Consider the following 17,877-nt stretch of genomic DNA (forward strand, 5'->3'; position numbering starts at 1 on the left):
GGGTATGTATGGACTTATCTAACTCTGGGGGATACGGGGAATAAGACAAAGTACCAATAAGTCGGCGTGTTCCTTTCAAAATGCAATGCCTCCCTTTCGTCTTTTAGCTTTTTTAACAAGGCTGCAGAATGCTAACTAGCTAGTTTTGAGTTTGACCGAGCTTCAAAGTAAAGAGCAAATGTAAATAACAGCTGGTAGCTGGCCAATTACTTTGGTTATTTGGCCAGTGTTTTCATTTCACACACGTTCCTCAGAGAGAACAAATACTATTCCTCTTTGGGTACTTTGGTTTATACATTTTATCTGATTATTAATCCATAATATCTGAAACATGTATTTAGTATTGCCCTTTTTGGAGTTCCATACTGCATTTAATACTGTACTCAATTAATTACAGCAACGTAGAAACTTGTATTTATGAATAGGGACTTATTTTCTGGATTTTAGAAAAAAAAAAGATCATCCTGCAGGAATGCTGGAGAGGGATAAAAAAGCAGTTGCTTTCATCTCCAATTAGCAAACAAAATTGCAATTATTTTTTTGGCACATTTAAGAATGCAGGTATTTATTTATTTCCAGGGTGGCCCAAGGTGAACATTTAAAAAAAAAAAATAGAGGTACTTTTTGGGGGGGATTTCCTTACCGTAAAAGACATCAGCAAAACATCCTGTCCCCAGCTTTACTTCCAACTCAAGTGTGTCTCTGCTGACCTCCCAGGCATCATGACTCAAGCCCACAGTGTCAGGGATGTAGTTCACACACACGGCCGTTAAATTAAAGCACAAACCATCAGCACTCTCTACATGGGGAGGGAAGGCAAGGCACACAGGGTTAACTACTGGGGAGAGGAACATGCAGTAAGGGACATGGAAGGGAGCCATCTTCAGACTGTGAGAGCAGAGTCTCTTGACACATTGCATGTTTTTCCAGATGATTTTGGAAGGGAGGGGTCAGAAACCAGAATCATTTCCCTGGCAAAAGCCCCAAACTGAACATTTTCCAAATTTCCTGCCCAATTTTCTCATTTTATCCCCTCCCTTCCCCAGGCCACATTATTTGCTTGTGTTTTGGTGTCTCTGCTAGCTCAGCGTGGCCCCTTCCATGCAGCCTCTTCGTCCGGCGGTCCCTGGATCCGTACCCATCCAGACCTCCCCAAACTGTCCGTTCCCAAGACGCTTGATGAGCTGCAGCGACTCCCGCGGGATCTCCCACACGTCTTTGGTTTTAACGGACAGGTCGGCGAGGCGTGGCATCCCTTTGTGGCAGGGAACCACCAAGCGACAGCAGAGCCCGGCGGCTCGGTCTGCACACGCCGCACAGCGATGCACAAACGGGAGCATAGACAGAGATGTACAGAGAGTTAGCAGAGCATTCTGCAGGAGAGGGGAAAGCCTCAAGGCGACACAAGAACTAAAAACAAGGGCAACAAAGAGCAGAGTGAACATGGAGCTGAAAATCCGGCTGCTTCCAGGTCAGGTGATCCATCAATGAGCAGTCTAATGCGGTCTCCACGGTCCTTACTTATCACCAGATTTATTTATTTTTATTTGTTTATTTAACAGGGACAATGGACAGTCATTGACTGTCCTAGAATTAGCCCATTAGCTACATTTAATCAGCAATCAACCAGAGTGGTGCCAGGTCACACACATCTCAGCACACATAACCACAGAAATAAATGAGAGTAGAACAGATATTCCCATTCAAATCAACATAGCAAATATGGTCAGAGTGGCAGTCATTTTTATGTGTACCGTTGCCATTGCAAGAGCTGTGACCATTCTATTTCTATGGTCAATGCACAGTAGTGAGAGCAATTTTCTTTTGAACTAGTCAAAGGACCACAGCAAACAGCTCAATGTCCATTCTACTCTCACTCTACACTCTTTATTCATTCTATGACTAAAACGTTACCAGGGATTTATCTCCAGGAGCAGCAAGACAGCAGTGCTGTCACAGTCCTAACACCACTGATTTCACACATCAACATCATTCTTCTACTCATGGAAAGCACTACTCAGCCTGTAAAAACAGTTATAGTAGTAGTAGTAGTAGTATATATGTCTATTGCTGATGTCATCATGGTTATTTAGATGACGTCATCATGCTTTTTTGACTTGGGCTTGGAATCTACAAATCTGTAATGGTAGAGTTATAAACTGGGGGCATAGAGTTTAAAAAAATATGACAGGGAAGCACTATTTAGTTGCATTATGGGACGTGTAGGTTCCAGCACTTTTGGACCATTGACCCATTCTAAAAGACATAATATCGGTACTTTTTCTGCACAGATTTTGCCATATTTTCATTCCGACTCTTGCTTAACCTTATTGACAGTATCAAAGGAAATGGCTGGAGTAGTTAAACAAAACAAAAAAAGAGAAATCCTGACAATTTCGATGAATGGTATGCTTCCTCACCGGCAACTTTTACCCGTCCTTCATTCCTATCAGCTGCTATTTGCAGATATTTATTAGAACTTTAACTGGGATAGAGCACACAATTAATCTTGGCCGAGAGATGCAGCTACAATGCTTTCTCTTTCTGACTTGCATTTTATTATCTTCAGGAACAATTAGCAGTGTGGTATACACAGTTTATAATAGGTACACCTAGCTAAAACAAACTCAGTCTGATACAACGGTCCTGCAACAAATCCTTGATGAAAGTACTAATGTTCAGATTCTATTGAAAGGGTTTAGGAGAGGAGTTGATTCTACTATTTGATAATTTTGGAGGCTGCAGTTTGTGATTCTGTTGAACTGCGTTATACAGAGAGGTGTTTCTGTTATTTAGCATACCCTCATTGATATAAATGGGGTGGACAAAATGGAAGCACAATGGAAGGAGGATTGGAATAAGCCAAAGGATAGTAATGATCATAGAATATTACTCAGTCCTTCCAGAAAAACGTGATTATGCGATCGCATAATTCAATGCATAATCAGCCAAAGTCCGCATATTTATGCGGGGGCCGCATTTTTTCAAATACGCCGCATTTTCGCCGCATAAATTGCAGATTTCCGCGCAAAATATGCGGGGCTTGCATGATTTCATAATCCCCGCATTTTCGTTGCAAAAAAGCCACACATATCTTAGCAGAAAGTTGAAAAATGTTGCGTTTACTTCACACAAGAGCAGCCATTTTCCCCTGTTGCCATGGGATAATTACGCAACGTGAACATCATCAAAAAGCTGCAAACCCCGCGATGAAGCCATGATGAAACCGTAGTTTTTGCAAGTTCCCGCAATTTCATCGCATAAAACTGCATAAATATCCCACATATTCCATCGCATTTTTTAAGAAAACGTGCCACATAATCAAGGATTTTTGCCCGCAACAATCACAAAAAAACACAGCATTTTTCTGGAAGGACTGATTACTACACAGAATCAAACATGAAATATCATTTGATGGACAATTCCGGTGCAAAATTAACCTAGGGGTTAATAACACATGTGTACCGAGTCGACCGTTCTCTGGGATCTGTTTTCATGCTAATCCAATGTGTCTCTAGCTTTAAACAAGCTAGCGTAAACCGGTGATTAGCTTACAACGCTAGGCTTCGGGGCAGAGGGTAAATGACTATTTTCTACACCACTAACAAGGCTCAAAATAGCACCACACTTCAACGGTAGCATAATGAGGGTCCCTACATGTAAACTGAAGCATTGAGAACTTTGTAAGTGTACAGATAGTTTATTAAAAATATAGATTATAAAGACAGTACCGTTCACTATACAGGCATGCGCATTCCCAAGATGGCGCCTGCCTGTATAGTGAACGCTACTGTCTTTTTTTGGCAGAGTGTGTGCTCCATTAACAACTGGTACATTAAACCTGGCAATTGAGGTAAGCAAATATAAAGGCATTCTTTAGGAGTAGCGTTTATGTGGTTTTAGGATTTTGGTGCTTTTGTAGAGGAGTTTTCATATTGTGTTTCATTAAAAGGCTGGGCACTATTTTGTTACTTCTGAGGGACTCGTTGCATTTCGACCACAGGGACCAGGTACTATATTTAGTTCTGGGGACATTTTCCAGGGCCTTTTAACCTGCCCCAAAAGCCCCAGATCGGAGGGTAGTATTTTCTGAAAGTACAGGAACCTTTGGGGTGGGGTTTGCATTGATGACCGTTGCTGATTAGTGAACCACACACAGCGCGGCAGCTTCAACCCGCCGACTGCTTCATCCATAAAACAAGGAAGTACTCTCATATCTATTTGGGACCGTTTTAGGTTGAGGGGAGAACATTGCTCTTTGTTGGATAACGTTAAAAGTAAAGATAGGCTTTGCTGTTGGCTTCCTGACTCATTTTAAAAAAGACAAGAGAGAAAAAGAGAGAGAGGGAGATCGGGCGAGCTGCAGGCTACAGAGACGTTGCGCTTTGAGCTCGGGCGGGCGCAGAGAGCAAGTGTATTTTCTGACTGTGTCACAGCAGTTGCGTTCTGAAGCACAGTGAGACAAAATCTATGTTGTAAGTGTTTTTTTATATGAAACAGGCAGCACACTGAACTCCAGCTGCAGAGGGTGTTGACCCCGCACCACCAGCAGCCCTCATCCTCATACTGCCATGTTGCTTTGTCATACGTTTTTCGACTAATTTGCCTAATCTTCACGGGTCTTTAGACCACGGTGGAAAAGCAGACATCAATGCCACTGTCAACAATAGGATAAAGGAACCTGTTAGTTTCTTAAAGTGGACATATTATGCTTTTTGGTACGTTTTCTGTCACATTTACAATGTTATAATGTCGGAGATATTTTTCAAATAATGAGGTAAACGTATTTTAGACAAATCCCCGTGAGCTAAAACGTTCAGATTTCCAACTGTTCTGAACGCTCCGTTTTCAACAGTTTTTTCTAATCTCGGCTAAGTCTTATGCAACTCTAAGCCGGCCTTCTCTGATCGGTCGTCTGCTCCAGGTAGGCAGGACTGGAGTGATTTTTTTTAAGCTACTGCGGTATTAACATTAAAGTGAAATACGCAGTAAAATATGTCATCTTGGCTGCCAGTGTTGTTAAATTCTCCCCAATTCTAGGTCACATTACCCCAGAAACATTTTCGGTTTTGTAGTATTTGGTTTAAAAGCCTTTATCTGTGATTTTTGACTGTAGAAAGAGCATTGGCAGCTGCTTGGCTGCCAATGTTGTTAAATTCTAAAAAACATGTAAACATGTTCTAGTAGAATCACAAAATACAAGTATGAACCTGAAAATGCTATATAATAGTTCCCCTTTAAAAGTTGTTCCTAGAACTAAAAACAAGCAACTTTGGGTCAAAACGCAGCTATAGATAAACCAACATAGCTACTTCCAACAGCTTTGGAGTTATGTTTTAGGGAAACCTGGTAGTAAAATGTTATTTAGGGCATGGTTTTCTCTGCTGTATATTTTAGTCTTTTTGTAGTGGGCCCCATCTTGCTAAATAAATATACAGTAAAAGTATGTCATCCATCTGCTAAAGCTGGAGAACCAAAGCAGCAAGTGTGGGTGCAGGTCATAGACAAAGTAGGGATCTATGTTACGGCTCACTATGGCTAATGGCGTCTACGACTCCCATACACTTTACGATAATGACAGTAATTTATTTCAAGAGAAAGCTCTGGCTGCCAGTCACTCTTCTGGGAAATGTACGTCAAAAACATAAAGATGGAGCACAGGGACTTTATGCACCATGAGAAGCATTAACGACCATGCCTGTTTAGGCAACTGAGTGGTGCTCCAGCTGCTTCCATTTTGATCCTCTCTGGCTGTGAATGCTTGATGACACCATCTCATCTGTGTCATAAAATCAAACATCTCTTGCTTTTACTCTGGAAGACGAGGAAGCTCTCATGTTTGCCTATGCTTAATTAAACCAGTGGATTAGGGCAGAGTTTCCGTTGGTACCTCCATGCTAATATCTAGTGACCCCCCCCCCCCCCTAATACTGCAAGTACAAAGTGATAAGGCCCGAGGTTGTTTGCATGAGGCAGTAAAAACCAGATAAAGGCCCGCGTCTCACCCGCGGGAGTGTTCAACCTGCAGCTCGACCATCGACGCTGCCTCAGCTGCTCCACTCAGACATCAATACAGCTCTATGTTGACTGTCATAAAACCTGTCAATATGTGGACCGTAACCACGCACCACGCATCAAAACAGTCAGTGTTTCCTAGAAAGGCGTGGCAGCTTCAAATGATTCATTTTGTGCTTTGATCGGAGTTAGTTACAAAGTTACATCCGTTACTCACCTTTTGGCTTTCTAATCATTTTTAAAAATGTCTCATTTTATTTCTAACTAGCGCCGCCAAGTGGTAGTTTGAAAAACCGCCAGTGATCCAACCTGGGGACAATGACTGAATGAATGGACATAGACCAGGACTGTCTCATGTTCCTACAAACAAAAACATCAGAAGAATTTGAATCTTGCTATAATCACATATAACTTTAATACATAGTGGCCTTAAATCGTGACTATGCAATTACAGCATGTTGGCTCATTGAGTTTCCCTTCATTTCCTAAGATTCTCTTGAGTCAGGTCATCATAAGAAAAAGGAACTACACCTGCCAACCGTAAACATTAATGACGTACTCCTCAGCTATGCTAGCAGTATCAGTTAGCTATAAATTAGTCTATATGGACGACAGTTCATTTATCGCATAGTTCCAGTGCTGCCGGAAGTTCCTCCGGATTATTTTTTGGGCATTTCAGGCCTTTATTTTTATAGGTCAGCTGAAGTCATGAAAGGGGAGAGAGAGAGGGGGAATGACATGCAGCAAAGGGCCGTAGGTCGGAGTCGAACCCACGGCCGCTGCATGGAGGAGTAATCCTCTATATATGGACATGCTCTCTACCAGGTGAGCTACCCAGGCGCCCCACTTCAAACTCCGGTCCCATCAAGGAAACATTAACCGGAACCTCGGAGCAACGTTACACGCTGAAAATTGCAAGTTGTAAAGAAAATTTAGATGGTGCAACAAGTCAGGCCTGCTTGGTTCATTCAGGGAATGATTGTAAAGATTTACAAAGAATATGTTTACGGCATTTACTAACGTCTAACTGGGACATTTTGGGGCCGATTGGTTGGAATTGCTGTGGACGAAGTACACACAGCGATACACTGGTAAGAGAAAATTACATTTAACCATGTATCCAGCTAATTTAAATAGCTCACGTTACTGTATTGTGTGTGTGCGTTTTATTTTGCTGGGTACAAATATTCTACTAAAACAAGTTCTTTCCCGAGACTATTTTAATGAGCCATACTTGCTGCGTCCGGAGTTTAGCGCCGCCCAAGACGACTGTGATTGGTTTAAAGAAATGCAAACACCCCCTGACCGTTTTTCTCCTACCCAGGAGTGTATGCTCATGTTGCCAGACCTTCCTCCGCAGCGCTGTGGAGACAGGTCTGGCAATGCAACACTAGCGATAAATGAATCTCCTGTTCACATCTCGAGCCTCTTGTCCATGAGTACGCCATGATACCGCTGACGGTTGAGTTCGGAAGAAAGAAAACATGAAACTGCTCACAACCAGGTCTGTTGATTATCTTGTGCAACCGGGTCATGATTTCTAGAAAGAGACATTGCTGTTGAGTTTTTTTTTTAATATATGTATATTTTTGGAGCTTTGAGGACCACAAGCCAAGTGTCATCTAGTTCCATTATATTTGAGAGAAGGCAGACATCTCTACGGCCGATATCTCCAACTCTGGGCAACTCACACCCAACCAATGTAGACTGATAAATAACACTATAGGTAAGAGGAAAATATGTATTTTTGATTTTGGGGTGAACTGTCCCTTTAACATTTTTTTGTTTTTTTTTTGGACATAGTATCTCAAATTATTGACTCAGTAAGTCATTATTTGGATTTACTTTCTCATAAATACTTACTGAGTCAACATTGGTAAATATGAGATGATAAATCAACATTTAGATGTGCAATTGCTATCTCAAAAATTGGACTTAGTAGGTCATAATTATGAGATAGCAAGTCAACATTTTCTACTCAATTTGACTTATTTTGACTTAGTATCTCATGATTTTGACTTACCATGTCTGTTTCCTTTCTTTTACTGGATGAATTTAGCAAGGCTCCTTTATTGCTTAGGAATCAACTGTGTATTTGCAAGAGGATGGATGGGCTGGTACACGATGCCCGATATGCTCTCTAGCTCTTTAAAGACATGAACATAGAGGAAAGCAGAAAGCAATCAAAAGCACAAGCCCTGAAAAGAGTCAAGGTTATTTGCAAAGATGTGTCATCGGCTCCATACATCATCTGGAATGGTAAATCATACGTGGTGAGAATGTAAAGGGACGGTTAATGTGCCATGACACATACACGCAGAAAATCCATGGTGTTGATTTTAGGGCTGAAACATCGATATGTCAAAGTGCCAAGTAGAGCGTGACAGGATAAATATCCATTTTTCGAGACGGACACAGAGGATGAGAGCGATAAAACACAGACTCGGTTACACTTTGTACATCATCATTACTCCGAGACATAGAGAGAAACACTGGGAAAACAAAGTGAAGAAAGAGGAAAAACACAGAGTACAACTAAGGACAATAATCACTGTCTCCACCTGTAATCTGTGTGTCAAATATGTGTTAGCAGCTGCAGGGGTCAACACACACACACACACACACACACACACACACACACACACACACACACACACACACACACACACACACACACACACACACACACACACATCTGGATAACATGATGCAAACTGTAGCTCACACACTAACTCCCTCTGCTTAAGGAGAGTGCCAAATAAGTGCTTTTCTACTCTAACGTGACATCATGTTTCTTGTTCACTGTGCAGTTGTGCTGCTTCATAAACAAAGATGCATGTAAGGTAGCAAATGTATGCTGGGGGGGTGGCTATTGGCCCAAATGTTTTGTCAAAAGCCCTGAATCTTTTAGGGTTTTAAAATAATTTCAACTTTGTGTCATTTCCAAACATTTGTTGTGTTCTGGTTTCAGAATAATAAAGACAGTTAGAGAACAATTAGATACAATGATGTAAAAAACAGAAAATAACGTTGAAAAAGCGACAAATACATCGAAAATAAGCAACATAAACGTTAACAAAAGCGGAAAAAGCAATCAAAAACGCTGAAAAAATGACAAAACCCCCGAAAAAAGGCGAAAAAAGTGAGAAAAAAACCCGTCTAGGTTTGGGCTGAGCCCCAAATGTTTTCAACGTCTGGCTCCGCCCCTGCTCATGGTGAGTGCCACCTTTTATTCCTGTATGTGGAAATGGGATGCTGGAAGACCAGATGCAATTATAGTGTAACAGTGTCTGCTTAATGCATTCTGGATCAATTTAGGGAAATGGACACCGGACAGGAGAGAAGACTTTGAAGTTGCTATTTGGGCAAATGAGGCCACAGTGTCAACGCTCGCCATCTCCATCATAACATATCTCTCTATGGCAACATCTGTCTGTTTCCCTTTTTAATGCAGGGTGGGCAATGCAATGCTTCATGGGCCATATGGCAGCCATACCACTGAGTACAGTGATCACAGTGAGTGATGTGCACTATCTTCTTGGTCTTAGTTAAAAGTCTAGCAGCAGAGTTCTGTATGAGTTCCAATTTCTTTATAGGTTTTTTTGGGAGACCAGTAAAAAGTGCACTGCAGTAGTCTAACCTACTAGTGATGAAGGCATGGATTAGTTTTTCTGCATCTTGTTGAGTTAAAAAGGGCCGTACTTTGGCAATGTTTCTCAGGTGAAAATAAGCTGTCTGGGTAACTTTACTGATCTGGGGCTTGAAGCTTAACTCTGTATCTAAGATGACACCTAGGCTTGTTACTTTTGGTTTGACCTGGTGTGCCAGGTTCCCAAGATCACTAAGAACGGTGTCTCGCTTTGATTTTGGTCCAACCAAAAGTACCTTTGTTTTGTCATCATTTAGCTTTAGAAAATTGTTGGTCATCCACTGATTAATGGAGGTTAATCATGTGATAAATGAATCAATGATACAAGCCTTCCGTGATCGCGCACGCGCCCCCCAACCCCTCCCCCACGAAGTTGCTAGTAGCCACCACTGTAGCCACAGTGGATTAAAAATACATGATGGACTCTGCAGAAGAGGTCAACATCTTCACTCAAGCTTCTGCGCGCGAAAGTCGGCGGACGCCACAATCTTCTGAACATAGTCATACTAAGAAATCCACAGAGAGTTGTGTGGAGCTGATAGTCTTAATTAGCTTTGTAGCAACTCATTTAACAATGGCTTGAATGTAACGGACATTCATTAATATCAAAAAGTTATGTACTAAAGCTTTAACTGCTCTTTAATGTGTTATGTAAAGCACTTTGAATTGCCCTGTTGCTGATATGTGCTATACTGTACGAATAAAGCTGCCTTGCCTTGTCTTCTGAGTTTGTCCTTAACACCCATCATGATATAAAAGCAGTGTGCATCATTCAAAGCGTAGCGTTTGTACCTGAGTAGTGCTGAACCAGCTGCTGCAGCGTGTCAAACTGAGCCCTGGTGGTGATGTAGTAGCCGCCACTGTCCAGCTTGCGGATCTTATAATGCTTGACATGGTCACCTTTCACATCGTCCCAGTCCCGTATGGACAAGGAGAAGGCACCTGGGGGGGAGACACAGTCCACGCCAAACATCAAGAACTTCTCTACGATTTAAATCAGGAAACATCATATTAGGGCTGGGCAATATATCAATATTATACCGTCATTGATATATCAGGATAGATATCGCCTTACATTTTGGAAAACGTAATATGGTGATATAGAATAAGTGTTGTCTTTTCCCTGGTTTTAAAGGCTATATGACAGTAAAGTGATGTCATTTGCTGAAATTACCAGACTTATTAGCTGCTTTATTATTTGCCTTTACCCACTTAGTCATTGTTTCTCCATTATTGGTGACTATTTATCAAAACTCTCATTGTGTTCATGGCACCAATAGTCAACCCTACAATATCGACGCAATATTGACATTGATGTATTTGGTCAAAAATATGGTGATATTTGGTTCTGGTATCTGGTATCTGGCTCCATATCGCCCAGCTCTATATTTTATCAAAGAATAATTACGCGTAACGTATGCGGACCGTTCCCGGAGCGGATGTATCTTTTAACCGGCTACCCCACCGGCCTTGGATTGTGTGACTCATAGGAGACACGGTGAGCTTTCCCTCTGCGACTGTTGTTGTTTCTCCAGTTTTTTTGGAGCCGGCACAGCGCTGTGAAACGTCAATCTCCTGTCAGCTGTTATCAGAGGACGCAGGGAAGGAAATAAAAACAGAAACCCTCAAAATGAAACTGCCAACACGCTCACTGACAGTCTTTAAGTCTTTTCCTGTGTATCGGTAGTTTAATTTAAAAGACATATAGACATTTTATGATCCATTTCTGTGTCAAAGGGCCGCACACACCTCACGTAAAATATCTAAAAATAGAAGACTGTCCTATTTTTATGCTTGTAGAGCAGATCTCTGCGGAGCATACGCGCTGCTGTCTGCCCGGTGTAGCCAGTTTCATAGATTATAGTGGAAGCGTAGAGTTGGAATGTACGCGTGCAATGCAGCCAGCCCGTAAGAATCAAGTACTTGTCACTTAAAAAAACATGCTGCTGTGGAAACAATTTGGTAGGCACTCAAAAAGAATGAAGGTTCTCTACTCAGCCGTAGCCAAAGTTCACAAAAGCAATGAAGATTTCCACAGGTTCTTCTTGTACTGACGCTCTCAGGCTGGTGTGAATGGGAGTGAATCTGTCGTGTGTCTGTGGTTTTACCCTTTGTGGTTTCACTCTCCCGGATGAGATAGGTTCCTCGAGGGTTGCCGGTGGACAGCAGCTGCCTCTCTGCATCCTTACGGCCCAGTTTACCAAAGTACCAGCTGCAATTACAGGACATGACATGTTAACTTAGAATTCACTGCATTAACTCCTTGTTCTCTTACTCAATTGTTTTTGCTCCATACAATTTCTTATTCATTTTTAACACAACACACAAAACAAAACATACAATTTGCAACATGTACATATCCACCAGTACCACACACAGTACCAGTACTAGTCACTTGTAGTCATTGTGACCAATAGCTTTGTTGATGTTGTAACCTGAAAGTCCTGATAAAAGCACTTGGGATCAACACAATTTAAAAAAAGCTGCTCAACTCTGTGCAGATGTTGGAAACGTTTTCCTTTTCCCTACTTCCCCATAACACATGCACATGTGACTGAGCCAGGCTGACTGCCCGCACAAACGCTTTCCAGACCCAGTGGTTCGATCCGTGGCGATTCTTTTGTCTGAGGATATAGCTGGTATGTATTAAAAAAAGTTTGTTCAGAATATTATACAATATATTGGGTAGACTGCTGTGACCTTAATCGAGCATATTCATACCCCCCAGATGATGGACGCTTTTGTCTTCAGTGCCACCCTCAGGACAAAAGGTACATGTTTAGGCTTTAAGACGAGCAACAGTGTCAGTAGGCTGTTCATTTTTCATCACAACACTTTCATCATGTGGGATGTAAGCAGCATTGTAGCCACTAGGGATGCTATCGTTCCTCCACGTTTTTCTCCCGTCCCGGAATGTTGTGTGACACTGCATTCTGGGATGGGAGAAAAACGTGCTATGGTTTATTGGCATTTCTTTAGACTTAGACTTAGAAAACTTTAATGTCCCAGAGAGGCAATTTCTTGTACAGTACAGGCATATTGACACATAATCCACAACACAAACATTGAACCAGACATCTACAGTGCTATTTATCTAACACATCAATAAATAGAACACAGTAAAAGGAGTATATTGCACAATGTCATAAATAAATCAAATAAAACTACTGCACATTATCGTACTTCACATCTATTCCTTCAGTCATACCCCTCCCTACATCTTATTTAATTGGGTTATTGCCATAGGAATGAATAAGTTTTTTGCTCGGTTGGTTCTGACATTGGGGTATCTATATTTACGACCAGAAGGGAGCGGCTTGAACTCCACTGAAAGTGGATGGGTTGTATCCATACAAACCTTGTCTGCCTTCTGTGCCAATCTGGTCAGATATAGTTGGTACAGGTCTACCTGTTGCCTACCAATGATTTTTCCACAGGTTTTAACAAGCTTCCCCAATTTGTTCCTATGGGTGATTTTTGAATGTCCATACCAGCATACAATACAGTAGGAGAGAATACTCTCGATAAAGGACTTGTAAAAAAGAGTTAAAATAATTAAGTTTCCTAAGAAACGTTGTTGTTGGCCCTGTTTAAAAACGGCAACAGCACACGGATCCCGGGATAATTTATGGTCAATGATGAGACCGAGATATTTGCACTCCGTCACCAGCTCTATCTCCTCTCCTCTTATCAGAGTCGGAGTGGGTGAGGGAGCCCCACTACTAAAATCAAAGACCAACTCTTTGGTCTTGGACCTATTCAAATGCAACTGGGAGGCTTCACACCAGTCAGCAAATTCCTGCAACACTGGACCATGTTCAATTTCATCTCGCTCCAGTAAACTAATCACAGCAGTATCATCTGCAAATTGAATTATATGACGTCCAGGGTAACTACTGCGACAACAGTCAGTGTACAATATATATAGCAGTGGTGACAAGACACTACCTTGTGGTGTCCCAATTGAAGTAAAGTGGAGCCCAGATAAAGTGTTTCCCACCCTTCTCTTCTTCTCTTCTCTTTGTGGCCGCCCACTCAGGAAGTCCAAGATCCATTTAGTTAATGTTGAGTTTAGCTGGAAATTGTCTCTAAGTCTGTTTGCTAAAATTTGTGGGTGGATTGTATTACATGCTGATGAAAAATTTAAAAGCACTGCAATGGAATCGTCCGTCCCCCTCCCAAATCTATAGGCAAATTGTAGAGGGTCAAGGGCATGTCTACAGGAGTTAATGATGTGTGTTTTAATGATCCGCTCAAGTGATTTAACTAAAAGAGTGGTTAGGGCGATGGGCCTATAATCCTTGGATGAGGATGGATGGGAGACTTTGGGAAGGGGGGTCATGACTGCTGTTTTCCAAAGCAGTGGAACCACCTGGGTGTCCATTGAGCGCTGGAAGAGGGAACAGAAAATTCCACTTAATTGGACCGCACAGTGCGGACCGCAATGTTATCCGGCCCCGGGCTCTTCCGCACATTAGTCTTCTCAAACACTCGCTGGACCATCTCCTCCTTAATAATCAAAGTGCTCTCCATCCCAGCATCGTCTATCACAATCTGTTGCCAGGCAGAGACGTTCATGTCATTTATTTCAAAGCGGGTAAAATGTTCATTTAAGTTGATGGCCAGAGCAAGGGATGCTGTGTCATCCATGAAGTCAATTTTTTCCCCCGTCTTAAACCAATCACAATTGTCTTGGGCGATGCTAAGCGCCGGACAGAGCAACAGTGCCGCTGCTAAATAGTCTCAGGAAGGAACTTGTTTTGGTGGAACGTGTACGTTCAAAAGTAGTTTTGTCGCGCAACAGAAAACTCAGATTGGACAGATAGTCTAGCTAGCTGTCTGGATTTACCCTGCAGAGATCTGAGGAGCAGTTAACCATAGTCCTCACAAATCCACCAGAGGTTAGAACGCCAACACAAAGAAAGAGGAAGGTAATGGACATTTGGCCGAAAATTCGGGACATCCTGCAGAATTTCTGGCGGCACCTGAACATCCTGGAAATGAAACGTTGTTATATGGAAGTGACTTGTTCAAGGCCTGCTGCTCTCGTTTCTCATTAAACTGCAACCAAAGGCAACGGGCAACAATAACAAACTTTTTGAACCTACACGTGGACTGAAACTACAGCTAGAAAAGAAAAAAAAAAAAAAGGAAAATGTGAGCAGTGTGACCTCAAAAGGGTTCATTTCACAGAGGTAGATCTGTGTTGATAAGCGGAGCTGCACCCACGCCTCCTCTGTTTTTAATCCCAGCATGCTCCAGTGAGATTCTACCTCACAGTGAACTGAATGAATCGTTCTTCAGAAGCCTTCTTCTGACTGAAAGGTGGGTGGGTCGGGGTCAGGTCTGTGTCAGCAGCCGATGCTATTCACAGACAAAACCACACACAGGATGAGAAAGAAAAAATACTTTTATTTCCTCCTCATCATATGTTTGAGTGAAACTTAAAATGGTTTAGGAGTGAATGAACTGTCAAATTAAACCACCAACTTGGATATATGGACCTCTCACACACAGTCTGGCTGGCATTTCAGTTTCTAAATTCATCTCTTTGTAGTGTCACATAAATGCCATTTTATCAGGCCCTGCAGAGAAAGTAGAAACTGTGGGATGACGACAACTTTTTCTCCTGGATTTCGTTCCTCAGAAGGTTAAGCCTGCACATGTGCGGCTCTCAGTCTGAGGCCTTGCCTTCTCTAATCTTCAGCTACTTCAGAGCACATTCTAGGGCCAGTGTACTGTGGGTCTCTGAGGAGCACACACACGCACGCACGCACGCACGCACGCACGCACGCACGCACGCACACACACACACACACACACACACACTACTTACTCCTCAGCCTGGATGGAGTCCACTGGAGCCACGCACACAGACACACACACACACACACACACACACACACACACACACACACACCACACACACTCACACACTACTTACTCCTCAGCCTGGATGGAGTCCACTGGAGCCACGTAATTACTGGGAATGTAGCCACTGCCACCGGTGGTGAGCGAGCGAGCATCCCACCAGTCCCCTTCACTGAGAGAGAGAGAGAGAGAGAGAGAGGATTGGGAGAAAGGGAAAAGAGAATTAACAAGAAGCACATTACAGTGATACACTTTCTTTCATATGAGTGGACATGATCTGTGCCATTGGACACATCTAAAGTACAGCTTTAGTTGGACTTGCTCCCTAATGCTGTCCATGTGGAAAACATACAGGATCAAGTGAGTGTGTAGGGAGTGGAGTGGAGGGCCACATGTGGCTGTAGGAAGGCAGTTTGGGGGCTGTTCAGTCCTGCAGCCACCCCAGTGGTGGATGAAGTATTCTGATCCTTTACTTAAGTAAAAGTACTAATAACACATTGTAAAAATACTCTGTTACAAGTAAAAGTCCTGCATTGAAAGTGTTACTTAAGTAAAAGTATGTACCATCAGGAAAATGTACTTAAAGTATTAAAAGTAAAAGTACTCAATGCAGAAAAAACACACACATTGACTTGTAGACCTATATCTTGTTTGGTAGTTTAATTTATAATAAAACATCAGATCTGATAAACTACATGTGTTTTGTGTGCAGTAATCTCAATGTGTAAAGTAACTAGTAACTAAAGCTGTCAGATGAATGTAGTGGAGTAAAAGGTACAATATTTCTCTCTGAAATGTAGCGGAGTAGAAGTAGAAAGTGGCATGAAAAGAAAAGACTCAAGGAAAGTACAAGTACAATGAATTTGTACTTAAGTATATTACTGGAGTAAATGTGCTGAATTACATTCCACAATATTAGTTGAACAACATCTTAAATCATATGAAAATGACTGTGTGCTGAATGCTCTAGTCTTAGAAAGATATATATATATAGCTCAACTGTTTTACATGTTCAACATGTGATGCTGTTGTTTCAGCCTCTGTTGTCTGATGTTTGTGACACATAAACTGAAGTTTGGCCGCTTTGTAGAAGCGTGTCTGCTGAATGTCCTAAAGACTTCTCCGCCTGGACACCCACACAGCCATTAGTGTCTCTCTGATGTCTCTTCCTCACCAGCCACCATCTCTCTCTCTCTCTCTGGGCCCATCCATCCCTCACTGCGCCTCGGATTGATTTCATTTGTCCATTCACTCAGCTACTCATCTTTCATCTTCCTCCCTACCTCACATTTCTCGAATTTCATCTTTTCCTCCTTTCATAATCCCACACTCAGAGTTCAAAAAGTCCTTCACGCCTCCTCCTTTTTTTTCAGCATGAGAAACGGAACTTTTCTCAACGTTAAAATGCATGCAACCGTGGCTGGTTTGGCTCAGTGGGTAGAGCAGGCGCACATATATTGAGAGGTTTATGCCGTGACGCAGAGGTCCAGGGTTGGAGTCAGCCCTGTGATGATTTCCTGCATGTCTTCCCCCTTTCTCACCTAGCTGTTCTGTCAAAAACGAAAGGCGGAAAAGGCCAAAAAATCACCTTAAAAAAAAATGCATGCAATCATTCTACCAATTGATCGACAATAATCGCCTGTCTAAAGTAGAGCTGCACAATATATCGTTTTTTTATCGCCATATCAATTTGCTCAATACACACAACGCGAAAGGCTGCTGAGATTTTTTGTGTTAGTTGAAAGAAAATATCAGCAGAAAACTGCCCTTTGTAATGTAACTCATTCTTTTTTAAGTGTAAGGGTAAGTGATATTACAAAATTTCATTTCAGACATGTATTTACTATTTTAATCATATATATATATATATATATATATAAAACCTAAGACTATGGAAAACTCACTTCAAGCACTGAAACAATTTGTACAACACATCATAAGATAAAGGTCCAGTGTGTAACGTGTTTAGTTGTTCATTATCAAAATCTGTGTTGCCCGTTCCCAAACTTTTTCCTTTTTCATGAATATTAGTAAGTATTCCTTTTGGCTTGAAATTTTACATTTGCGTTTGCATGAACTGGGGTAGACGCTCCATATTCATGCTCCATCTTGAAACACGTTAGCCGGTAAGGGACATACAGGACATACTGCTCCACCTTTCACGTTTTCTCTGTCACATGATAAACTCATAGCTGCTGCTAATGCTGCTAATGGGTATCGTAGTTTCCCGGCCCCGGCAAGTTTGAAGAAGGAAACATGGAGGACCACATGTATTCAAAATCCAAATTTCAGGAACAGGAGTCTTCTTCTTCGCCCAGAAAAAGGATATTGAAAAGAGCAAG

General features: G+C 41.9%; 1 protein-coding gene and 1 long non-coding RNA gene across 5 annotated transcripts in view; both read right to left on the bottom strand.

Annotated features, from left to right (window-relative positions):
* The window catches only part of fynb (FYN proto-oncogene, Src family tyrosine kinase b), a 117,885-nt gene that overhangs the window by 18,493 nt on the left and 81,515 nt on the right, over positions 1-17,877 (bottom strand). For 2 of the 4 annotated variants that reach the window (XM_031285599.2, XM_031285600.2), the window contains 4 exons: positions 15,609-15,707; positions 11,773-11,876; positions 10,457-10,606; positions 1,139-1,303 (listed from right to left, as the gene is read on the bottom strand). In XM_031285599.2, the coding sequence (XP_031141459.1) occupies positions 1,139-1,303; positions 10,457-10,606; positions 11,773-11,876; positions 15,609-15,707 (518 nt within the window). Of the gene's footprint in view, positions 1-643; positions 800-1,138; positions 1,304-10,456; positions 10,607-11,772; positions 11,877-15,608; positions 15,708-17,877 lie in introns of all 4 variants that reach the window. The other 2 variants (XM_031285602.2, XM_031285601.2) reach the window with 2 other exon arrangements.
* LOC116040293 lies at positions 7,327-8,972 on the bottom strand. Its single transcript, XR_004102633.2, has 2 exons — positions 8,004-8,972; positions 7,327-7,784 (listed from the first exon to the last, which is right to left on the bottom strand). It is a non-coding gene; the product is annotated as an uncharacterized LOC116040293 (long non-coding RNA).

This window comes from Sander lucioperca, chromosome 19 (assembly GCF_008315115.2).
Source record: "Sander lucioperca isolate FBNREF2018 chromosome 19, SLUC_FBN_1.2, whole genome shotgun sequence".
In the NCBI taxonomy this organism is placed as follows: domain Eukaryota; kingdom Metazoa; phylum Chordata; class Actinopteri; order Perciformes; family Percidae; genus Sander; species Sander lucioperca.